At 40.4% G+C, this 26549-nt stretch overlaps 2 protein-coding genes and 1 pseudogene across 5 annotated transcripts in view; all 3 read right to left on the bottom strand.

Annotated features, from left to right (window-relative positions):
- The window catches only part of LOC127625515 (zinc finger protein 665-like), an 83847-nt pseudogene that overhangs the window by 13493 nt on the left and 43805 nt on the right, over positions 1–26549 (bottom strand).
- On the bottom strand, positions 3800–11846 carry LOC127625043 (gelsolin-related protein of 125 kDa-like). Its single transcript, XM_052100099.1, has 2 exons — positions 11813–11846; positions 3800–5408 (listed from the first exon to the last, which is right to left on the bottom strand). Exons 1-2 carry the CDS (start codon positions 11822–11824, stop codon positions 5028–5030), a joined length of 393 nt encoding a protein of 130 aa, XP_051956059.1. The 5' UTR covers positions 11825–11846; the 3' UTR covers positions 3800–5027.
- The window catches only part of LOC127625007 (zinc finger protein OZF-like), an 81441-nt gene continuing 69574 nt past the window's right edge, over positions 14683–26549 (bottom strand). For 2 of the 4 annotated variants that reach the window (XM_052100049.1, XM_052100051.1), the window contains 2 exons: positions 22978–23341; positions 14683–16984 (listed from right to left, as the gene is read on the bottom strand). In XM_052100049.1, the coding sequence (XP_051956009.1) occupies positions 15987–16984; positions 22978–23341 (1362 nt within the window). In that variant the 3' untranslated portion in view covers positions 14683–15986. Of the gene's footprint in view, positions 16985–22977; positions 23349–26549 lie in introns of all 4 variants that reach the window. The other 2 variants (XM_052100050.1, XM_052100048.1) reach the window with 2 other exon arrangements.

Raw genomic sequence — 26549 nt, 5'->3', positions numbered from 1 at the left:
TTGAGAATAGATACCAAGAATGGCCGCATAATATTTACATGCCCACAACAAACTATGTCTTCCATAAAATCAATGGACTGAGGACGTCCTGGTGTGGCATGTGACCTGATAAGGCTCGCCAGAGCGGCAGAGGGGGGACAGGTGTTAGAGTAATTACAGCCCAAGTGACAAGCCTTACCGCTTTCCCTCTTCCACAGACAGACACATGACCACAGTTGCCCACGTTGTGAGCTTCTCTCGCTGAATATTCACTTGACTGTCCGAGGAAGCTGGGCCCCGTCCTTGTTTCTTTTTGTGCTGGTTCCACCTAGCAGCTGGAGTTTATTTTGTGGAATAACTCTCCTTCGGGACAGTTGTGGATGAATCTGCTTTGAGTTTGTCTTGTGGAGTATTTTTTGCGGGACGTAGGAGGGATTGGGTCATCTGCTGCATTCATGAAAAGCCGGCTCACTGAACATTCATTTCACTGTCTGAGGATTTTGTTGTGTGCTGGTTCCGCTATAGGCTGGAGTTGGTTTTCTGGAGGAGCATACCTTCGAGGCAGTTTTGTAAATGAAACTACACGTTCTTTGTGTTAATTCTGCCTATTGGCTGGAGTTTGTTTTATAGATTATAGTCTGTTATGTAATTCTGTCTCACACAATTTGTATAAAAACACCAGACTTGAGCAATCCGACGGCAAAGCGTTTTGAAAAGAGAGCTGAGCCTGAATCTAAGGCTATCAATTTACCAGTCGATCTACATTCCTACCCTCACCTATGGTCACAAGCTTTTGGTGTGCCCGAAAGTACGAGATTGCGGATACAAGTGGCGGAAATTTGTTTCCTTTGTAGGGTGTCTGGCCTCAGCCTTAGAGACAGGGAAATGAGTTCGGACATTCAGGAAGGTCTCAAAGTAGAGCTGCTACTCCTCCACATCGAAAGGAGCCAGTTGAGGTGGATTGGACATTTTTCTAGGATCCCTCCCTGTAGAATATTCTGGGCATGTCAATTTGGAAGGAGACCCCGGGGCAGACGCAGGACAAACTGGAGAGATTATATCTCTAGGCTGGCCTGGGAATGCCTCGGTATCCTCCCGGGAGAGCTGGCTGAAGTGCCTGGAGAGAATCCCTTATCAGAATGCTGCCCCCATGACCCGGACAAGTGGGAGAAAATGGATAGGTAAAGTCAAATCTGGCCTAAATTATAAGCATTTTAAAAATACAACCTGGACCGAAGACTCCTTGTGATATGTTCTTGCTCACAGTCTCAAAACATTAAAAAACAAAGTCTCCGTAAGCAAATGTTTTTGTTATCAATAACATTTTATTTATTAGTTACAATTTCTCATTTACAGTCCAAACATTCAAGGTAAATGCAAAGTAAAAAATAAAGTACAAAAATAAAAAAAATGTTTTTTCAATCAAAGGCAATATAAGCAAGGTATCTAGCATCAGAATATATGATGTAATGATATTTGCATCTGTTTTTAATAGATGTCTATTGGTAACTGCCCCATTGGTGATGTCAGTTGTAACTTCAAGTCCGCCTCCAAAAGTCTCTTTAATAGTCTTCGCTTTGTCTCCTCTGTCGAATACAAGTTTTTCTCCACTGCCGTCCATGACGTCCCATCTGCAAAACATTACACTCTATGGTAATATATCTTACTTTTACTTCTACATATAATTTAATATTACATATAAAGTTGGTCTAATGTAATACATGTGTGGAGCGGAGGGGGGCGGGGCCGGGCTAGAATGTCGCACGACCGGTCCCCAATCGGCCTGATGGGGCGCGCGAGGGATAAAGGCGGCCAGTGACAACGGTTCGAGAGAGCGAGAATTACGGGCATGTCCGTCATATGTGTTTATGCTTTTTGTTTTGAGATTAATTAAACAACATTTATATTGACAAGCTGGTTCTCGCCTCCTCCTTGCCCATCATACTTCCTTACATTGGTGTGGAAACCCGGCATTTGCCTTTCTTATTTCAAGCAATTTGATAACATGTTGAAGTCCATCATTTGGAATGGGAAACATACCAGTTCACATTTCAATCAGCTGCATAGGCTATGTTTTGACTAGACCTATCCAAGATTTGACAGTCTCAGACATCTGGCTCATTGGTTGCTTCTACCTGAGAGAGCCCCTCCCTGCTTTTGTATTGAACAGGAAGTTAAATTACACCCCGCTATCTCACATTTACACTCGGTATGGAAAAAAGTGTCCAGAGTGCTTAATTCGGACATTTATTTAAATATTCGGACATTTATTTAAATGTTGCCTCGAGCTTATGGCTTAACCCCAAATTACGTATTAATAAAGTCCCTTTTCTGCTGGTCAGAGTGGATTGTGAGGGGGGTTACTACACTCTGTGACAAATATGTGAGTGGAGTGTTGAGATCTTTTGAAAATGTGGTTCAACATTTTGGTATTCCCAGATCTCAGTTCTTTAGATATTAACAGCTGTGACACCTGCTCTGTACTATGTTTGGGAGTAGCCCCCTAAACCCCCCTAAAGTGGCAGATTCTCTGGGAGTGGCTTTTACTGCTTTTGGAAAAGGTCATGAGGCATCAGTGTTTTACTCCCTTCTATTTCAGAGTCTGGGGGACTCTGGGGATCGAACTAGCGACCTTCTGATTACCAGTCAAGATCCAGGAGTGTTGGTTGAAGATTCAGAGTTTTGTATGAGATGTATTGGGCACTCAGCTTTCATTTTGCTCCAGACAGTATTTTGGGTGATGGGGCAGTCACCAAGTGTGATCTATAATCATGTGTATATAATCTTATGTAACCACAAGGATGTTTGTTTGGGGTCAAGGCAGGGTTGGAGATTGGGAGGGGTGGTTGTGGGGTGTAAATGTTGATTCAATATTTATACGTTTTTTTTTTTTGCTCTTGTATATATGTTTTGTAGGAATCACAAAAAAAAAATATTACCAATATTAATGTTATTTCTGTGTAAAGTCCTCCTTGTAACAATTATTTAGAATTTTTTTCACATGTCTATATAGAATACTTGCAGTTGTATGGTTTATCTCCGGTGTGAATTCTCTCATGTGTTCTCAGGCAATGTGAATGACTGAATCTCTTTTCACAGTGTGAACACTTGTATGGTTTCTCTCCAGTATGAATTCTCTCATGTTTTTCAAGCAACGTAATTGATTGAAACTCTTTCCACAGTGTGAGCACTTGTATGGTTTTTCACCGGTATGAATTCTCTCATGTGTTTTCAAGCAATGTAATTGAGTGAAACTCTTTCCACAGTGTGTGCACTTGTAAGGTTTCTCTCCAGTATGAATTCTCTCGTGTGTTTTTAGGTGATCTGACCGAGTGAAACTCTTTTCACAGTGTGAGCACTTGTATGGTTTTTCTCCAGTATGAATTCTCTCATGTTTTTTCAAGCAATGAAATTGAGTAAAACTCTTTCCACAGTGTGAGCACTTGTAAGGTTTCTCTCCAGTATGAATTCTCTCGTGTGTTTTCAGGTCATGTGACCGAGTGAAACACTTTCCACAGTGTGAGCACTTGTATGTTTTTTCTCCAGTATGAATTCTTTGGTGCAGTTTCAATTTGTCGGCTGTAATAAAGTTCTTCCCACATTCAAAGCACATATGAGTCCCCACACCGGTATGCATTTTCTGGTGCTGTTTAAGATAGTACAGTTGTGCAAAACTCTTTCCACAAAAAGAACACTTGTAAGGCTTCTCTTCTGTATGAGTCTTCAAATATTTTTCTCCATTTATAAAATCATGCTGTTTCTCCTCCACTTCATTTAGCTCTTCACATTCCTCTTTGACTTCCATCAGCTCTACAATGAACACAATAAGTTGACAAAAATTCAAGAGGAACATATTTCAATCATCAAAATTAACCCTAATTTAATGGCAGTATAAAACATTTGCTGTGCAAAAGGATTATATTTATACCATCAATTCTGTCTAATAAGTTAATTTCATGATTGTAGTCATTTAGATTAATTGTGGAACAGTTATGTCACAGGGGTGGGCGATATGACCAAATATATATTTAATATATTAAATAACAATATTGTACTGCCTATTTTAGGATAATCCAGTCAGTGAATTAAAAACTTCCAAATACTTCCTCTTATATAATTTTCTCTTCATTTAGAAACTGGCAATAGGACTTTGTTTTAAATCTGTCTTAACATAATGCAAAATTTCACATTATGCCACATTTCAGTCTGATATGTTGTTGACAAAAATTACTATTACAAACTTTCCTAAATCTTCCCAAAGCAATAAAACAAAGATAATGCATATGTAAGAAAAACAAAAATACAACGAAAAGAAACACTAAAATTATGTAAACTTCTTGCAGAAAACAAATATTAAACAAAACATCAATAATGACAGAATCAGTGCATAGCGCATCTTTTGGCTTTCATAATATTCTTTTGTGCGCTTTCACTTTGAGGTAAAATAATTGCATGTTACAAGTGATTATCATCGTACGACAGTTTGCATATTACATTTTTCCACTCTGTGTGGGATTTTGTGAACCAACTGCACAGATGTCACACCTGTTTATTTACAAGCACATCTTCAGTTATTTATTTTTTCCTCCCCTTCTCCCCAATTTGGAAGCCTCATGGTGGCGTAGTGACTCATCTATTACAGGTGGCGGCGGAGGATGAATCTCAGTTGACTCTGCGTCTGAGACGGTCAACAGATGCATCTTATCACGTGGCTTGTTGAGCACGTTACTGCGGAGACATAGCGTGTGTGGAGGCTTCACGCTATTCTCCGCGTCATCCACACACAACTCACCACGTGCCCCACCGAGAGCCAACCACATTATGGCGACCACGAGGAGGTTACCCCATGTGACTCTACCCTCCCTAGCAACTGGGCCAATTTGGTTGCTTAGTAGATCTGGCTGGAGTCACTCAGCATGCCCTGGATTCAAACTCACGACTCCAGGGGTGGTAATCAGCGTCTTAACTCACTGAGCTACCCAGGTCCCCCTGCACTTCTTCATTACTTGACTTGTTTGGGTGTTGTCCTGTTCTGTGGAGATGTTTGGTCAGGGTTTTTCCTGAGTCAAAAATGATCGAGTAGTACGAGAGATCCCACTTGACACTGTCCTGTAAATATCGAGAATCCTGCTGCAGTCCAGCAGCTTCACTTCAATCTTCACTGGTGTCTGCAGCATCTGCTGTTCTCCAGCATCTTCATCACTCTGTTGTTCTTCTGTTGTATTTTCTTCTTTTATCTCCTGCTTCACTTCAATCTTCACTGGTGTCTGCAACATCTGCTGTTCATCATCATCTTCATCACTCTGTTGTTCCTCTGCTGTGTTTTCTTCTTTTATCTCCTCCTGCTTCACTTCACTCTTCACTGGTGTCTGCAGCATCTGCTGTTCTCCAGCATGAATCACATCCACCTGCTCTCTCATGATGAACATCTGAACACAAGAACATCATCATTATAATGGACTTGAATCATCATTAGTATTTGTTTACAATTTATATCAATATTTAAAAATAACTGTGATAAAGAAAAGTGGACTGATAATTGAACAAAAATTAGATCTGAATAATTTAAAGTCCAGATTAAGTTGAAACATTTATGGAGAAAAACAAAAGGCAAAAATAAAACACTGGTTTCTTTTCTACTGAAGACTTGATGACTGGAATTACTGTTAATTTTGCTGCTACATTATCCAGTATATTAGTTAATAATAAAGTGTTTCTTAATAAGCTAAACTTTTATATTGAAATAATAATTAGAGGTTTGGGTTTCTTTACATATTAAAGAATACTCCCAATTAGTTCCACACAACAATGTAAAGATAAAGATATTCTAAACTGATTATGCACAAAAACAACACTGGGATCAGCATCAGCCGATACTGAGATTTCCGATATCGGAATCAGAAGAGAAAAAGTGGTATCGGTGCATCCCTAAATATAAGACTTTTACAAGCACATTTTTGAGGTATGCAAAATATTGTCTACTTATCGTTATCAACAAAATACCAGAAAATTATCAAGATGTAATTTTTTTTTTGGGAGCTGCTTAAAGGCACTTGTATGCATGTAAACTTCTGACCCACTGGAATTGTTATAAAGTCAATTAAAAGTGAAACAATCGTCTGTAAACAATTACAATAAATAACTTGTATCGTGCACAAAGTAGATGTCCTAAATGACTTGCCAAAGTTAAATCTATGGAGTGTTTAAAAAAATTTTTTTATGACTTAAATTAAGTGTATGTAAACTTCTGACTCCAAACGTATCATACCAAAATGGTGTTGCCTGTTGTATTAACATTCAAACTCAACAATATCAGCCATTGGTACCCTGTGCTCTTTCGTGATCCAATCACAATCTGTATATGCATCGTATTGACAATATTTTCCTCTTTCAAAAACAGTCCAACTTGCCTAGAATTGATTTCATAACAGGGTCCTTGTTTAAATCCTCTGAAGATATTTTCAGAGCAGCATCCCTAGCTTTCCCTGTTAGTGATAAAGCAACAGCCAGGGCTTGTTTCATTCCTTTCAGTTCAGTAATGCACATCCAAATTTTCACCTCATTTTTCCAACTGTCATATGACTTCTCATCAAACTGAGGTGGGACCTTGTATTTATCAGCAGCCATCCTCTGCTATCAATGTTAAACATGAATAAAGACAGACTTGATTCTTATGTTCAATCACTTTACTGCATACTGCAACAGGCCTTTATTATCCACCTACAAACCCCTAGTGCAGTGTCATATCCTGGCACTCGTTAGTATTACATCACCCATAACAACAAAGGCAGAAATAACAAAAAATTATTTATGGTGAAGAAAAACACTTAAAACGGACAATTCATTATCATGATAAACTCCCTTCTAATAGGTAACACTTATTACTTATCACCCTCAGGTTCAAGAGAGTAAGGCAGGCTTTTGAGAAAGTCCAGGAAAGGTTCCCAGGTCTTATGGTAGGATTTAAGGTTCCTGAGAGCAAGTCTTAAGCCCTTAAACTCCAGTCTTATGCAGCAAAATATGTCCTGGATCCACCTATCATAAGAACAATATGTATGGCTAAAATGGTTGTAAAAGCAATAACACTGTGAGAAGCAGCAGTAAAGCCAGGTCTTGAGGAGATACCAAAGGTGGGTGTTAAAGGGTCGGGTCCATGTATATGTTAAAGAGCGTTTTTCTGTGGGTCAAATACGTCCAAAACACATGTATGTGGCAGGCAGGAGATAGCAAGCATCGAGTAGGGTCAACAGAGAATTTATTAAATTCTAAGTAACAGAAATTAGACCTTCAAGGTTAGCTTTCAGGGTGAGAAAATCATCAAGTGGACTTTCAGGTGGATGACTAGGGAAGTGGGGAAACAGTTTCTGTATAAAGTGTTTAATTTGAGAAGGGAAAAAAAACCCTGACTATTGGGTACATTATGTTTAGTAGACAGGGAAGAAAAAGATGCAAACACTACTTTGTACAGGTCATTGCTTACGGCAAGCCCATTGTTCGATACAGATACAGAAAGCAGAGTCAAAGCAGGATGGAGAAAAAGTAGTTTAAGACGCGTGTGGGTGGAGGCTCTATAGAAACCATAGTGTTTCCTAAATTGGACACAAATTTTGAGCGAACTATAGACTGCTGGGTGTTGTGGAAAATTTATATTTTACTTTCTTTAAGACATTATGTGGATTTTCTTTCGATTCAATCATGTGTTTTCTCTCTAGTATTTTATTTTTCACCTGGCAGGAACGGAGACACACACACAGTAAAACAGATGGTCAGGAAAAAAAAAGCCATTTGAACTCCTCAATATGAGTACGGGAAAGACAGAGAGTTTATTTAGCCATAAATAAAGCCTTTTGTTGAGTTTCACGGGTGTGAAACTCAGTGAAACTCAACAAAGGGCCACTGTCTTCAGGACAAGATAGCGTTTATATGGCCTTTTGATGACCTCACAGATGTAATAGTAAAACCCAGGGGGCTTAGAAGAGCCACTGGTATTTCTAAAACCAGCTAAATCCGGTTTTAGTGGGATCAGTGGAAAATTATGGAAGAGGGGACTTTGAGGACGGGGGGTATAAATAGGCCATGTGTTTTCTGTGTGAGTTAGGTCTTGTTCCTATTGCGAGGTAGCTGTCGCGATATTTTTGTGAACAAACCTCTTTTAAAAGAATAAACTATCTTTTAAAATATCATTTGGATCCCTATGTCTCTTATCTTGATGCACATTTGTTTAATAATTGTTTTTGCCACAACAAAGGGCGACACACTCTCTCGTGAGGTAAACAAATGACAGGAGAATGAAGAGCGCAGGTTTCTGGACTCTACAGGTGTTACTGTTAATGCTGTTTGCTCAGCAATCATTTAATAACGATGTTTGAATTATACCCCATCTTGTATTCCGCGTTATTATGAGACCTGTTTCTTGCGTAGACTGAGATGCTGCTACTGCAGATAATAATAAAAAATGTTTCACGCAGTACGCGCCAGTTAATCCTGCACTCAGACCAGAGGCGTCGAGAGCGTCAAATCGACCGGAAGTCATTAATTTTCTATGACAGCCAGCGTCTCTCGGAGGCGAGAAGCGGCGCGGCGTGGGCGTCAGAGGAAAGTTCAAATGCAGGCAACATTATGGTAATGAGCTGTGACGCGGTTCGGCGGCAACCTATTGGAGTACAGCAGTGCTCCGCTCTAGTGAAGTCTAGAGAACACAACCGTGTAAACTTTGGTTCCCACCAAACATTAGTTCCGAAGACAAAATGGAGAAACTGATTATTGCCGTGGTGGGTTTTCCCGTAATATTTGATCTGTCCCCGTTTGCTTACAGGGATATAAATAAAATAAAAAAACGATGAGTGGACACAGGTGTCTGAAATTGTTGGTGTGCCAGATATTACTACAGTAAATAATACTTAACTATAGTGATATATTTGTCATATTTGTGTCCATTTAAATGGAACTCTAATTTTGACGATTTACTCAGCAGTGCTGCTTCATGATTCACATCTGAGGAAGCGCAGATCACTGGTGACTAATTAAAACTGCTATAGGCAGCGATTTAATCAACTAACTGCATGTGCACATGCAGATTATATATTTAATTAATTGCAGCCTTTGTGGTTTAATAATAACACAAGGACATTTCATAGATTTAATTTGTGCACTTTAAGTATAAATATATTTTCTGCAAGACGTGCCATTTTCATAATGTATTTTTTACTGAAATGATGTAACATTTTCTTTGTTAATTTGCTTTAAAAAGATCTTGAGTTTCATTATTATTCAATAATAATATTGGTCAACAACACTTCAGACCAAAATGTGGCACAATGTGAAATGAAATATTATGAGTATTTAGTTTATTTATACTTTAAAGTACTTTATAGAGAATTATAAGAGATCATTAGTACTATAAAAAACATACTGTAAGTTTCAGAACTCAAAACTTATTTGTTAGTCCAAAAAAAGGTTTTATTGAAACCAATGTTCCTAAACGACTAGATTTCTATTACGTAATAGAGATGAATACATCAGCACAAGTCTGCCTCTGCATAAACAGGTAAATGCCTTCATCATCGTCTCTTTGGCCCGCCCACAGGTTTGCGGTTAGAGATGATAAGAGTCGGCATGGCAGGGAGAAACACGGGGATTATAGGAGCAGATGCCTGCAAAGTAACAAAACATTGTGCTGTGCCATGTTGTGGAAAACAGACTCTTTGCATTTGATTCCTAATGATCCTAACATGAGGAAACTTTTTAAACTTTAACTACGACTGCCAATGTTGATATAAAAATAAGATCTAATCTTTTCATTGAGAAATTTGTGGCAAGTGTGAGTGCAACAAAGGGAAGACAGATTAGTGTATAGGGATGAAACTGCTACCGGTTTCATGGTAAACCAGGATAAAATTCCCAGACGGTTAGTATTACAGCGTCACATTTAATTATCATTAAAACCGTGAGTGATTATCGCAATTTGTAAAACTCATGGTAAATGCTGTCCACACACCCAGTATGAATCTGACGCATGGGTGCAGCATGCAACATTGTTATTGTTGGGGGTTTTTTAGCGTGAAAAAATGGTGAAAGGCGATGACAGCGCTCGGGAGAATTTCCAACCTTCCAAGGAGACTAAATCAGAAGTGTGGTCATATTTTAGATTTTATAAGAATGCTGATGGAAAATTAGTAGAAGATGGTCATTCTGTCTGCAGAGCTTGCAGTTTATAGCGCATGCAAGGTAAGTTAACTTTTAGCTCAGGGCATGAGTTGGGGAAAAGTAAACAGTTGGACACAATATTTAATTGGGTTGAAATTATTTCTTATCTCACTTGTAAAAACGCAAGCGTCCGCAAAGAAAAAGTTCCTAGCAAGTGCGTCGCTTTGAGCTAAGACAAATGAACAAAAAAACAAGACAGTAACAAATAAATACGTGAGACATTTAAGTTATGTACATTCATACCACTAATACACGGCTTTCCAAATAATTACGGGGACATGAAATAGTGAATCGAGATGAATTTTTTTTTAAATGTTACCTGTTCTTTACTTATTTTATAATCTGTTGCAGTCTACAAAACAATCATCCAATACAAATACTGAAGTCCTCCGATTTCATTTTCAATACAAAGATAACCATTACAGAGTTTCAGGATGAGCGACCACAATAAAGAATTTCAGAGAGCTATGTAATAACATGTTATGTAGTTTAGTCACACAACCAACATATTTTGATCATTTAAAATGTGTAATTTTAATAATAATGTAATAATGATGTAACCACACCAATAATAATACTACAAATTTGCTATTCCTTTGATTATTAATTTAATTTGTTGCTTGTTGATTTTCAAATATAAAACCTATTTAAATGATTTCAGTGTGTGTATCAGTACTTTTTGTACATTTTCAGCACATATTAACAATACCGTAAAAATACTGATAACCGTTTTATTTTTGGTCACGATAATCGAGATATGACATTTTCATACCGTTATATCTCTAATAATGTATAACGGATTATTTCTGGAAAATGTTTATGCCACAAACACAAGTCATTTACACGTTTGCAGTAGTTAATTTTACACATACAATCAATTTTGCCGTTCATGACACCCTTTCTTAGCTTGCATATAAATTGATCGCAAGTTTGCAATGTTTTGGCCATGTTTACGTGCATAATCTGTGCCAAAAATGTAAGAGCAAAAAAAAAAAAAAAAGGTCTTAAGAATACACAGCAAACTTTGTGTTAATATGCACTTACAGATTAACAACACATGAATTACACTTAGGCAAAGCATTTAAGTTTTGCTATTTGTTTCTTATGCTAGCAACTTGATTTACACCTTTTAAAACCTTCTATGCGCATGCGATTTAACTTAAAACTTCATTTACGCTTTTACTCTGCGCTATTCTACCTTCATAGAAGCTCAGAGAGCACGACATCATTCTGTTACACTGGCGCGAAAGCTTTACAGCAGTGCAGATGAGAAGCCTTTAACTGAATGAAAGATTGTCGTTAAATTTCCCTCGGCAGTCCTAAATAGCCTTTCCCATTGGGCAGTCGCCGAAAAATCTTCAAAGTAGACCCATGGCATTGTTCTTTCCCTGCTGTCCACGCTCCAAATATATCTGCGACCCATCACATGAGTAACACTGGACTTCTGGTGCTTCACTGTTTGTTTTTTTCTTACGTCTTGCCAATAAGTAGTAACATTACAAGCTACATCAGGCGGTTATACGCTTCTCTTACACCCATTAAAACACCAAATAGATTTTAAAAAACAACATACACAGAAAAATACATACAAACGCCAATAATAATATAAAACACATTGAACACTTACCGAACTGAGCATCCAAACTATCAGCTCTTCTTCTGGTGTTTTCTGTCGGTGTATGAAACACCTTCCGGTGAATTTCCGCCTCCTGCTGGACTGGAGTGAATAAAACACCGAGATCTGATTATTCAGTCCTGCTGTTGTTCAACTTAAATTGAAAGCAATTCTTGCAAAATTATCAAAATCAAAAAATATGATCTAACTTAAAAAACGTAACATTGTCTGATCAGTCTGCTAATGGGCTTGCCTCGTCTAATAGCCTACAACAAATAAAATACTTCAACACTGGTATATCGTAACAGTATGTTAACCTTTTATTTTAAAGTAGCAAGCACCTCGTGGTAATCTTTTGAATGTAAAGTGTGTGAGATGTGTTAATGACATTAACACTGAAGGTCAACCTAAAGACCATCCAGACACCTAGATATCTTCTGACATTGACTTGTTCAAGTACTTGCCCATAATGTTTCACTTTAACTTCAGGAATGCTGTAATGCTTGGGGGCGCATGGCTGGCACTGAGGCAACTAATCAGTGTAGCACTGGGTATGTGTCAAATTTAGACACAGCATTGACTTTTCGATAATCTACACAGAACCGGACTGGCCCGTCGCTCTTGCACATGAACAACTGGACTGGCCCAATCATTGTGCGATTCATCTATTACTCTCGAGCATTGTCTCTAATTCGTCCTGAATCACAGTTTTCTTGATGGAGAGTCTCCTGGATGCCAGCCAAGGCATGGCTGACTTCGCCCAGCAGTGAGGTGTCCATGGCGACCAACCTTCTTCCCAATTCTGGGTTTCGGCACCAGTGTAAAGTTCTCAGTTTTGAGGGGAGTCATTGTTGCAGTGCATGTGAGTGTGCTTTTATTCTCAGGATTTCAGTCACTATTGTATCTTTTAACAAGAACTTCAGTTCACACTCATCAGCTTTAGTGATTACAGTCAACATAAACTCTACAGGCTCTTACAGATTCTACATAAATAGCTTTACAGCGTTCAGCTCCAGTTAGGGTTGTGTGTGTGACTCAAACTCTCTCTCCTGGTTTGGCGTTCAGCCGGCCTTTTAAAGCCTGTCTCCAGCATCACTGAAATGAGACACAGGACTTTAGAGTCAATAATCACCATGGCTCTTACCGCTTCCTCTCTCCCCACTGACAGAGACACAATAACGCCCCCCTCCACAGTGATACTGGATTAAAAATATCGATTTTAGTAAGGATGATGATGTTAAGACTATTTTAAAAACTGATGATGTATTTGTCTCCTCTTTACCTTGTCAGTGCTGTTTATACTGTATTTGCTGTCTAGCAGTTAGAAAGGTTTGACTTCCTCCATATAACACTTTATACTAGAATATTCTCAGTGGAATTAAAATGGGTCACATAAGTTTAGTGTTTTCCACTGGCCACTGCAATATTGAGCAAAGCCAGACTGAATCATGCAAGTTTCGCTCTGCACTGTTCAAGCAATCTTATCTCTGGAGCGAGCTGGTGTGCAGTGCGGAAGTTCACGTAAAAGTGCAGATTTATGTGCAATACAACACAGTCATCTTTCACTGTGATCACGTCTCTGTCATCAGCCTGATGATTTATTAAAAGTGCTTCTTAGTATTATGTATCCTAAGATTATTTCATTTTCTCAGTATTTGAATCTCACATACTGCATACACTCACCGACCACTTTATTAGGTCCACCTGTACATCTACTTATTAATCTGACTGGCAATATTTTAATGTATAAAATCATGCAGATATGGGTCTGGAGCTTCAGTTAATCTTCATATTAACCATCAGAATGTAGAAAAATATGATCTTTCAACCGTGGCATGATTGTTGGTGCCAGATGGGCTGGTTTGAGTATTTTTGTAACTGCTGATCTCCTGGGATTTCCCCTCATCTTAATCTTGTTTTATCCATGTTGTAAAACCAATTAATTAACCATTATGATTTTTAATCAGGTATTACATGTTTCATTACTTGCACGTTGAATATTCATGAAAGTATGTCATATTTAGTATGTAAATGTTGAATCTTGTTGTTAAAGAATGAATGAAGGAGCAGACATGGGTGCCCTGGTTCTTAATCTTGGACCCCTCTCTCATACAGGTGTTTCATCGTCACCACCCTGACAGGCCTGGTAGGTTGCCATGAGTCTCCCCGTTGAGGGGTGTACAGTCGGGATGTTTGTTCCCGGTTTCTGTTTGTCTGTCTCCCCCTGTTTTTTTAGTTGGTCTGTTCCTGTGGCAGCTCATTCCCATGATGTGTCACACCTGCATTCGCAGGTCCATCACTCTCCCTCACCAGCCTGCCATGCCTAACCTGCCCCACAATCCACTCTGCCAGTCACCTCCCTTTTTCCGATGTTAATAAACAGTTTTTGTTTAACTCATGCTCTCACTGGGTTTCTTTAACCATCCCTTTAAAAATTGAATCCAGGAAACTGTCCCCCCATTACCATGGTCCCTTCATTGTCTACAAAATCATCAACCCATCTGCTGTTAAACTCAAACTAACTCGATCTATGAGAATTCACCCCACTTTCCATGTCTCCCAATTAAAGCCATCCGTGTTATCCCACTTCAGCTCCTTATCCTCCTTATTGTGGCTTGCAGCCTCTCCCCAGCGCCCCTCAAGTTCCATGCAACGTAAAGTCCAGGAAGGCTTGGAAAAGAAGTTCAGAGAAAGCTCCTCTCTGCACTACGACCATGCGGAAGGCCTCGCCTCATCCATTGACACAACAGACATCCACAACTAGAACTTTTTACAAAGAGCCAAAGAACTAAGCAATGCAAGGTAACGCAAGCACATCTCCAGACTTTGCATACAGATGGCAAGACAAATATAAAGTTGAACAAAATATTTTTTATTTGTCTTTTAAATAGTTTCACATTTTACACTATCTGGGCAATTTGTCAAGTGCTGCTAAAGATGCAACATCCAGTGAGTGTCGTGGAATACTGAAGATCCTTTTCCTCTCAGTAAGAAAACTCTCCAGGGTTCCAGATGTCAAAGATGAGAATTTATTGAACAAAGCCGAGATGCCATCTTATCATCTAGCATCTGAAATGACTACTTCAGAATCATGCATCCTTTATACAGCTTCTGTTCCACCCCCTCTCTTTGAGTGATGGCCTCTTCATCCAATAAAATCATCTCATGCCCCCTAGTGTCATCATCACAGTCTCCCTTCCAGCTGGTCATCCTGACCCAACTTGCTTCAATGATGGCAAAAGCATATTTCATTTTAAATGCATAAAACACACTGTAATCACTTCATATGGTTACATATTTTATATTAACTAACAATCATTACTTTCTGCATGAATTTGATTAGTATATGAAATGATTTCCCTTATTACAGTCATTAGTTACACACATTCCTGTAAGATGGGAAATGTGTGCACACCCACATACATTTGTTTCATCTCGTTTCTAGCACTAATTAACGCACATGTGTCCTCTGACTCTTTCAGACAGGTACCAGACAGTGCCTAACTTTGTTCTAATTCAAACATTTGATCATTCCTTTAGTATCAATACACACATTTGTTCATGTTCATAGTTAAGCTGCATTTTTCCATTGATTTGCAATTTGATTATTAGACTGAGTAAATGATAATTAAATCAATAAATGAATGATTAAATATCTAACATATTGAATAACATTCATAATGCAGTTATTCATAGTACATTGATTACACATTGTCATTTTTAGATCAATGCATATTGCATATCAATTCAATAATCAGAAATGGATTAACTGAATGATTAAATGAAAACATTCCACATGAGCGGCAGTTCTGTGGATGGAAACGTCTTGTTGATGAGAGAGGTGAGGCGAATGTGCTACAACAGCAGAAGACCACGTCAGGTTCCACTTCTGTCAGACAAGAACAGAAAGCAGAGACTGCAGTGGACACAGAATCATCAAAACTGGACAGTTAAAGACAGGAAAAACACAGTCTGGTCTGATGAATCTCCATTACTTCTGATATAACAAATGGTAGTCCCATTGAAAAATCCATACTGATCGACCACTAACTGTGACTTGTTGGGCAATTATTTAACATGAGAAGAAGAAATGACATGAAGAGCAATGGTAAAGTTTCTCTCCAGTATGAATTATGTTGTGTGTTTTCAGGTTTTCTGACATAGTGAAACTCTCTTCACAATGTGATCACTTGTATGGTTTCTCTCCATTATGAATTCTCTTGTGTGATTTCAGGTGACAAGACTGAGTGAATCTCTTTCCACAGTGTGAGCACTTGTATGGTTTCTCTCCAGTATGAATTCTTTGGTGCAGTTTCAAGTTGCCGGATGCAATAAAAATCTTCCCACATTCAAAGCACATATGAGCTCCCACACTGCTATGAGTTTTCTGGTGCTGTTTCAAATAGGACACATGTGCAAAACTCTTTCCACAAAATGAACACTTGTAAGGCTTCTCATTTGTGTGAGTTTTCAGATGTTTTTTTAGGTACTGTGCAAGAACAAATGTTTTGCCACACTTTTCACATTCGTATGACTTTTCTCCAGAGTGACAAGAGAGATGACTCTTGAGATTGCCTGCATCTGCAAAACTCTTTCCACATTGATGGCACGTGTAAGGTTTCTCTCCAGTATGAACTCTCATGTGTGCATTAAGATGGCCTTTACGTGTGAAACTCTTCCCACACTGATGGCACGTGTAAGGTTTCTCTCCAGTATGAATTCGCATGTGTTTATTAAGATCGCCTTTACGTGCAAAACTCTTCCCACACTGATGGCACGTGTAAGGTTTCTCTCCAGTATGAATTTGCATGTGTGTATTAAGATCGCCTTTACGTGCAAAACTCTTCCCACACTGATGGCACGTGTAAGGTCTCTCTCCAGTATGAACTTGCATGTGTTTATAAAGATCGCCTTTACGTGTGAAACTCTTCCCACACTGATGGCACGTGCAAGGTCTCTCTCCAGTATGAACTCTCATGTGTACATTAAGATTGCTTTTACGTGTGTAACTCTTCCCACACTGATGGCAGGTGAAAGATTTCTTGACTGCTCTTTGAGGATTTTTTGGAGATAAATTATTTTCAGTGTTTGAGCCACTCAAAGATTTTTCTCCAGGTATAAAATCATGTTGTTCCGCATCCACTTCATTCAGTTCTTCATGGTCTTCTTTCACTTCCATCAACTCTGCAGTGAACACAATAAATGAAAAAAAAAAATCAATTCAAATGGATTGTACAATCAATATTATTAGGGCTGTCGATTTAACACATTAATTCAGTGCGATTCATTTTACAAAAAATAACACGTTAAAAAAATTAACGCAAATAATCGCATGCCACCGGACCATAATAAGGTAGATTCCTGAGAAATGCAAGCTTGTAGTACCACCTGTTTACTCCAGAGGGCAGTAAGTGAAATTTCAGCTGTATGAGCAATGCGCAGTTTATACAGTAAAGAAAACATCATTCAGCAGACACACAACACAAACATGCGTTACGTTCTTGCGTTCAAAACACTTGGAGCGCAAATCCGAACTAAGGGATATCAAGATGTGTTTAAAGAGTATTAAACTATATTTAACTTGACACAGTGACCTAAACATTTTATTTTTATGATGCATCACACCCGAGACGCGGCAACAAAAGTGAGCACACCCCTAAGTGAAAATGTCCAAATTGGGCCCAAAGTGTCAATATTTTGTGTGGCCACCATTATTTTCCAGCACTGCTTTAACCCTCTTGGTCATGGAGTTCATCAAAGCTTCACAGGTTGTCACTGGAGTCCTCTTCCACTCCTCCATGATGACATCATGGAGCTGGTGGATGTTAGAGACCTTGTGCTTCTCCACCTTCCGTTTGAGGATGCCCCACAGATGCTCAATAGGGTTTAGGGCTGGAGACATGCTTGGCCAGTCCATCACCTTCACCCTCAGCTTCTTTAGCAAGGCAGTAGTCATCTTGGAGGTGTGTTTGGGGTCGTTATCATGCTGGAATACTCCCTGGGCCAGGGAGGGTATCATGCTCTGCTTCAGTACGTCACAGTAAATGTTGGCATTCATGGTTCCCTCAATGAACTGTAGCTCCCCAGTCCCGGCAGCACTCATGCAGCCCCAGACCATCACACTCCCACCACCATGCTTGACTGTAGGCAAGACACACTTGTCTTTGTACTCCTCACCTGGTTTCCGCCACACACGCTTCACACCATCTGAACCAAATAAGTTTATCTAGGTCTCATCAGACCACAGGACATGGTTCCAGTAATCCATGTCCTTAGTCTGCTTGTCTTCAGCAAACTGTTTGCGGGCTTCCTTGTGCATCATCTTTAGAAGAGGCTTCCTTCTGGGATGACAGCCATGCAGACCAATTTGATGCAGTGTGCGGCGTATGGTCTGAGCACTGACAGGCTGACCCCCCCACCCCTTCAACCTCTGCAGTAATGCTGGCAGCACTCATACATCTATTTCCAAAAGACAACCTCTGGATATGACGCGGAGCACGTGCACTCAACTTCTTTGGTCGACCATGGCGAGGCCTGTTCTGAATGGAACCTGTCCTGTTAAACCGCTGTATGGTCGTAGACAACAATTCTTTTTTTCAGATCCTCAGAGAGTCCTTTGCCATGAGGTGCCATGTTAAACTTCCAGTGACCAGTATGAGGGAGTGTGAGAGCGATGACACCAAATTGAACACACCTGCTCTCCATTCACACCTGAGACCTTGTAACACTAATGAGTCACATGACACCGGGGAGGGAAAATGGCTAATTGGGCCCAATTTGGACATTTTCACTTAGGGATGTACTCACTTTTGTTGCCAGCAGTTTAGACATTAATGGCTGTGTGTTGAGTTATTTTGAGAGGACAGCAAAAATGTGAGGAGTGTACTCACTTTTGTGAGATTCTGTATAAATGAAAAGATTGTGCTGTTTCGGAAGGAAATTGGTACTTTAATACACCAAAGTGGCATTCAACTGATCACAAATTATAGTCAGGACATTACTGATGTAAAAAAACAGCACCATTACTACTTTGAGTGCAAAGTTTTGATGTAGAGAAGCAGAGACAAACTCAATGCAAATGTAATAAAAAATAAAAACAATATGTAGTCCGAGTGGGATGTTGTATTCAGCGCCTGAGTTTAGAGTTCAGTAGGCTGACAGCTCAGGGAAAGAAACTGTTCCCGAGTCTGCTGGTGTGACATCGAAGACTCCTATAGCGTCTCCCAGATGGGAGAGAAGTAAACAAACCATGGTTGGGGTGAGAGGTGTCTTTGATAATTCTTCTCACCCTCCTTAGGCAGCGTTTATTGTGAATGTCATTGATGGAGGGTAGCTGGACACCAGTGATGTATTGGGCAGTTTTCACTACCCGCTGGAGTGCCTTCTGATCTGAGACAGTGCAGTTGCCATACCACACTGAAATGAAAGTATCTTAACAAACTGCAATAGTGCAGAGGTAAAAGTTCAGCAGGATGTGGGGGGACAGGTGAGCTTATCTTAGCTTCCTAAGGAAGTAAAGGCACTAATCAGAGTGGAGGTGTTGTGGGTCCAGGAAAGATCCTCAGAGATATGGACACCCAGGAACTTGAACCTTGTCACACACTCCACTTCGTCCCCATCAATGTAGATAGGAGAGTGTGTGGCCCTTCCTAGTCTGCCGGTAGCCCACAATCAGCTCCTCTTCTGGGTGTTGAGTGTGAGATTGATGTTGGCACACCACACTGCCAGGTGCTGTACCTCTTCCCTGTAGGCCATCTCATCGTCGCTGCTGATCAGGCGTACCACCGTGCTGTCATCTGCAAACTTGATTATGGAGTTGGAGCCACGCTCAGGTATGCAGTCGAGGGTGAAGAGGGAGTAGAGGATTGGACTCAGCATACAGCCCTCTGGTGCACCAGTGTTCAAAGTGAAGGTTGAGGATTTGTGGTTGCTGATCCTAACAGACTGTGGTCTGTTAGTGAGAAAGTCCAAGGTCCAGTTGGAGAGGGAGGGGCTCATGCCAAGATCAGTGAGCTTGGAGATCAGCTTGGATGGGATCACAGTATTGAAGGCAGAACTGAAATCAACGAATAGCAGTCTGACATACATGTTTTTGTCCAAGTGAGTCAGAACAGGGGTGAAGAGCTGAGGCAATAGCATCTTCAGTTGACCTGTTGGGTTTGTAGGCGAACTGATAAGGGTCCAGTGTTGGGGGCAGGCATGTTTCAGGTGGGAGAGGACCAGCCTCACAAAACACTTTGCTATGATGGGAGTAAGAGCAATGGGGTGGAAGTCATGAGGGCCACTGCAGCAGCATGTTTTGGAACTGGTAAATGGTGGCTGTTTTGAAGCAGGTGGGGACAATGGCCTGGGCCAAGGAGAGGTTGAAAATGTTGGTGAAGATGTCAGCCAGCTGATCTGCACAGGCCCTGAGCACTCTGCCCGGGATGCCATCAGGTTTATGTGCATTCACTCTGCTCAGGGTGGAGCATACATCACTGGAGGAAAAAGTGAGTGGCAGATCATCAGGTGGGAGCTCAGCTTTTATGGGTGGTTCAGTGTTTCCACGATCAAAGCTAGCATAAAATGTGTTCAGTTCGTGTGGTTGGGTGGGGGGGTTCTGTTCGCTGGTTTGTAGTCTGTGCCTGTCCACATACGGTTTACGTTCGTAAAACTGTCCACAATCCAGTTTATAGTTGTGTTTGGCTGCTTTAATTCCCCTCTTCAGATTGGCCCTGGATAAAGTGTAGGCTTCCTGGTCACCAGATCTGACAGCAGAATCAAGTGCCTTCAGCAGCAGTCGGACTTCCTTGTTCATCCAGGGTTTCTGATTGGGGTATGTTTTAATTGTTTTATGGGTGGTTACCATGTCAACACACCTGTTGATGTGTTGCAGAACAGAATTTGTGTAGCTATTAATGTCGGAGTCCAGGTTGGCCTGAGAAGCAAACACATTCCAGTCTGTGTTCTGGAACTCATGCTGTAGTGAAGAGTCTGCTCCTTCCAGCCACACTTCTACAGTACTCACTGTGGGTTTCACACGTTTGATGATGGGGTGTATTTGGGGAACAGGACAGGGATAGGTGATCGGATTGTCCAACATGGGGGAGGGGGTGGCTTTGTAAGCATCAGAGATACTACAGGAAGTGTGGGGCAAATGTCACCTGTGTATCTGGACAAACTGACAGCTAGAATGTCAAGGATCTGCAAGGCTGTCATTGCAGCACATTGCGACCTGATCAAGATGGTGATGTTTTTAGTCTAGCCCCTAGTTACCTCTATCTGGTTGACGTGGTTCACTCACAGCAAGATGGCGGTGGCTGTCTAGTGGCATTGAGTGTATCTCACCGAGCTCCTCTTTAAGACGCCCACGGCAATTAATTTTTTTATCTGTGGCAAGAGTGTTTACCGTTGGCGTTATACTGTGATCGCGCATCCTGGATTACACAAAGGAAAATTATCCTTGCCATTATGTGACTAGCTAACAGTCATTGAGACGCTGCAGGGAAAACAGTAATGCAAGTGTATAAATCCTGTATATACCAAAGTCCCGGAAAATGTGTACCAGACTATTAAACAAAGAGTCGTGAGTACAATTCAGCCTGCTGTGGATGATTGTTTGACCTGACTGTTTTTGATAGGGGGAATATTTTTTCCTTTTCTCCCCTAATACTTATACCTGTTTTTGCTGCTGGTTATTTACTGTTTGGATTAACTGATTGCCTTGTGAACTGGACTCATGTTTTGTTGGTAGCTTATTTTGTGGCTGGACAATTTTGAATTGATTTTTGTATTTCCTGTCTAACCAAAAGTCACTTTTTAGACACTTGAATTTGCTGCATTTTGAATATACAGATTTGAATGCAAATCTTTATCGGAGTCCTGTTGTATTTAATGTTCTCTTTTCTTCTGTGACAATGACCTCAAACTTAAACTAATGACAGAAATCCTGTCTTCCACCCCTGCATAAAAAACAACCTGAAGGTAATCACAGCAGTGCTCATTTAGGGCCATATAGCACGATTGCGAGTGTGATATTGTTTATATACAACAGTTCAATGAACAAGTAAATTTAATAGAATTAGGAAAAACTGAATACAGTCATAAAAACACATTTGTGCATGGAACTACTAAACAGCACACTGCTTGTGCTGTTTCTAACAAGTTATTGGATGAACAAGGATGGATGTGTGTGTGTCTGTGTGAGAGAGAGTGAAAAAGACAGACCGTGTGCAATCACCTGTTGCCACATCCGAGCAGAGATGCTCTCAGCTTTCTGAAGATCAGCTTTTTCAAGTGGAAAAATAGCATCCAAGCGGGGGTATTTCTCCCTATTTCGTGGTAGCCGGTGCACAATAGTCGATTACTATAGAAACTGCAGTGTCCTCCGCCATTTTAAACAGTACGAATTGTGTAATTAGTCTGTTTTGTCTCTCAGCTGTGATGAGCCATAATTCTTAAGTTGTTCATTTAAAGCGGTTTAAAGCTATTTCCTTGCTTTAGTAGTGTAGTAGTAATACAAGCGATCATGAAGAGCTGTTGTATGTAAACAGTGACTGACACAGATTCACTTAACCTCACCTATCTGGCTCATATAAAAAATTATAATTTGACACCACCTGCTGGCTAACATATGTAATGTAAAAAAAAAACATGTAAAAAAATAAAAACAGCAGCTCTTAACACATCTGCACTGCTCTTACACTTCAGTTTAGAATGGCATGAACACCAGCAGAGTGATAAACACAGTGAAGCGTCCGAGTGCTGATGGTGTGAGACCATCAGTGCTCATGGAACGTCTCTCATCCAATCAGATTCGAGGACCGGAACTTACTGTTGTATGTATATATATATATATATATATATATATATATATATATATATATATATGTATATATGATATATATATATATATGTATATATATATATATATGTATGTATGTATGTATGTATGTATGTATGTATGTATGTCTCGATCATATTGCCCAGCCCTAGACACAGAATGAAAATCATACATGTTTGGAATATTATGAGGGTCAGTACATGCTCCTTTTTAAAAGACAGCTGAGCAATCAAACTACAATAAAAACAGCAACGAACTTTTTAGTTTAACAAGCGAGTGATAAAAATGTCTCAAACTTGGACATAACAGTGGCTTGTCATAAAAATATAACACAACATTAAAGAAAGAAACATACCTGCAGGAATAAAGTCATCATCATCTTCATCACTCTGTTGTTCCTCTGCTGTGGTTTCATCATCATCTTCATCACTCTGTTGTTCCTCTGCTGTGGTTTTATCATCATCTTCATCACTCTGTTGTTCCTCTGCTGTGGTTTCTCCTCTCATCTTCATCAGGTTCCTGCAGTCCAGCAGCTTCACTGAACACATCTTCACTGGTGTCTGCAATATCTGCTGTTCATCATCATCTTCATCACTCTGTTGTTCCTCTGCTGTGGTTTCTCCTCTCATCTTCATCAGGTTCCTGCAGTCCAGCAGCTTCACTTCAATCTTCACTGGTGTCTGCAGCATCTGCTGTTCTCCAGCATGAATCACATCCACCTGCTCTCTCATGAAGATATTTAAACCGTTAGATTCATAGTCATTCAGGAGAAGGGATCTATCTACAGGAGTCTGCAGTTGTAAGTGTGTTCATTTCATTGCTTTAATGTTGTTACAGAGTGATATTCATTGCTAGATCGGTGCTGTTTGTTTACTATCTTGAATTTGTGACGCTTAAATGTGTGTTGTGGTGTGTGTGCTATATTGTTTTGACTTATCCCAGAGTATTCGCTGCTAGATTTAGAGTTGGTTATCCAGTGTGTGTAAAACTATCATTGTTTTAGTGTCTGTAAACAGTGCTTCACTTGTTTTAGAGTACTATTTATTGCTAAAGTGCAGCCTAATTTATTTGTGGTGTACGGAAGTCACGTTTGTTCCCGCGCTTGGCACCTCGCGCGACCCTTCATTTCGGTTGACCACGTGACTAGCTTCGTTGTGCCAAGTAGCATTAAGGCATGGCCTGCTTTTTTTCCACTGAACGGCTCGTTTAAATCATGTATATAATTGACTGAATGCTGACGTGGAAGCGGCAGCCCTCATGTAAAGCCCTCCCCGTGAAGACCTTTTTGTGTAAAGACCAGTGAGTCTTCCTGTGCGAGTCCACAGACAAGGTGCCACTCACCATAGCAATTAAATATCTTTTAATTTTATATCTTCACTTATTTTCCTTCTACATACTAACATGTCTAGCTCACAAACAACACATGCCTTCAAGCACATCACTGTTATTGGTTATAGACCATTTACAAGATTTAGATGCAAGACCAAAGGCAAACCACACAACCTACGGCCACTTTGCACTTCAGCACCTGCTCCGCTCTCGTTCTCAATGGGACTCTAGAACTGCCAGTCTGCTGTGAACAAAGCTTCATTCCAACCTTTGCCACAGAGTCCAAATCTGCATCCTGGCACTGACAGAGACATGGATACGTCTAGAGGATACAGCAACACCTGCTGCTCTTTCCAACAACTCCTCTCACACCCCTCGACATACCCGTAGGGGTGAGGGAACAGGTTTGCTCATTCATAACAACTGGACTTTTTCACCACAGTCTTCACTATACATCTTTTGAATTCCATGCCATTACTACAATGCAACCCTCAAAAATACATGATGTTGTCATCTATCACCCTCCAGGTGAGCTGACAAACTTTCTTGAGGAGTTGGATGTCCTGCTGACCTCCTTGCCAGAGGATGGCAGGCCACTTGTGGTTCTTGGCAATTTCAACATACACCAAGTCAAGCTCCCGGCCACTGAACTGAATACTCTTCTGGCCTCATTTGACTTGGAAAGACTACACACCACAGCAACGCACAGAACTGGCAACCAGCTGGACCTCATTTTTACATGTAACTGTATCACCTCAAATATTCTTGTTACACCTTTACATGTCTCTGATCACTACTTTGTTCAATTCAACATGACTCTCCCATCTACATTAAAACGGACTCCAACTTTGGTTTCCTTTCGACCGTAACCTCTGTTCCCTCTCACCTTTCCACTGATGTCTCTGCCTCTCTTCCCACAATAAATGTATTTCCCATGCTTGATGTAAACACTGCCACAGACACACTTAGCTCCACTTTAACAACCTGTCTAGACAACATCTGTACTCTCTAAACTCCTCCTCTGCAACCACCCCACCAATTGTCCCCTTGACCCACTCCTTCTCACCTTCTCCAGGCCATCACTCCGTCCATCTTATCTGGACTCACACACATAATTAATGCATCTCTACTTACAGGCACTTTTCCCACTACATTTAAGCAGGCTTGAGTAACCCCGCTGCTGAAAAAACCTGCACTTAACTCAGATAGAACACTACAGACCAGTCTCTTTCATCCCATTCATAGCAAAAACACTTGAAAGGGCAGTTTTCAATAAAATCTCTGCCCATCTCTCACAGAACAAGCTGCAGGATGACAATCAGCCTGGCTTCAAAAGTGGACACTCCACTGAGACCGCCCTGCTGTCTGTCAATAAGTCACTGAGAAAGATGACAGCTGAATCCAGATCATCCGTCCTGATTCTGCTGGACCTTTCTGCAGCCTTTGACAGTCAACCATCAGATCCTGCTCTCCACTCTCTCTACTCTGGGCATCACAGGAACTGTGCTTGTCTTGTTTAACTCCTTTCTCTCAGGTAGGTCCTTCAAGGTAGCCTGGAGAGGTGAGGTATCCAAGCCACATCAGTTACTTTCTGGGGTACCTCAGGGATCAGTGCTTGGGTCACTTCTCTTCTCTATATACACAACATCACTGGGACCCATCATTCAGTCACATGGTTTCTCTTACCACTGCTTACCAACGATTCAAGCAGTCACTGTGGTGTTGTTGGGCTGGAAAGACAAGTAGAGTTCAGGGTTTCCCGCAGCACTTTGAAACTAAGGCGGCCGCCTAAGCAACACACGCCTGCCGCCTTAACTACGTCGTCAAAAAAATATATATGAGCGATATTCGCCGTGTTACTCTGTCCTGTTTTCTCCCTTTCCATCTTTAAATATGTGATAAGCCTTCGTGTTCGCTTCAGTCTTGTTATCAGCGCGTTCTTCCGCAGCGGCGCCGAGCGTGTGTGTGTGTGTGAGTGTGTGTGAGTGTGTGTTCATCTGAGCCTCATTGGTCTGTCACTGCTCGTCAATGTCAGAATATTTGAGATGACCAATCAAATCAAAGTAGGCACACTTTATGTTGCGAATTTTAGCTTTAGTTTACGGTCGGTCAAGTGCGAGATAAGATGTAAGTTGCTAAACTAAACATTTGCTATTTGACAGTTTTTTTAGGTCATAAATGTTAAACGAATCACAAAAATAATCAGGCAAATGAATACACTTTTGTCTATTTTCGCCATTTTGAACTGAAACTAGACCACTATGTGACGTGACTGATGTAATGTAGCCTAATAATTAATTCACTGTCATTGTGAGGGGACAAGACACATTAACCAGGGTACCCGCAGGATCTTAAAAGCATTGAAATATAATCTCAAATTAAGGCCTTGGATTTGGTATACAAAGTCTTGGATTTCGTTACAAAGGTATTATATATTTTTTGCCTTTACTAGGATTAAGTTCATACCATAACAAAATTAACTGTTACTAATGCAGGCTAATTAAAAATTCATGCAACGTTGAGTGCATCCCCCACTCCATGTCATAGCAGAATGCGTGCGCACCGTTACTATGGTTACTAGGCAAGTGAATTGCAGAA

This window comes from Xyrauchen texanus, chromosome 31 (genome assembly GCF_025860055.1).
Source record: "Xyrauchen texanus isolate HMW12.3.18 chromosome 31, RBS_HiC_50CHRs, whole genome shotgun sequence".
NCBI classification, from domain to species: Eukaryota; Metazoa; Chordata; class Actinopteri; order Cypriniformes; family Catostomidae; genus Xyrauchen; species Xyrauchen texanus.
The sequence above is the reverse complement of the archived record's forward strand: the minus strand, read 5'-3'. Positions and strand labels throughout refer to the sequence as shown.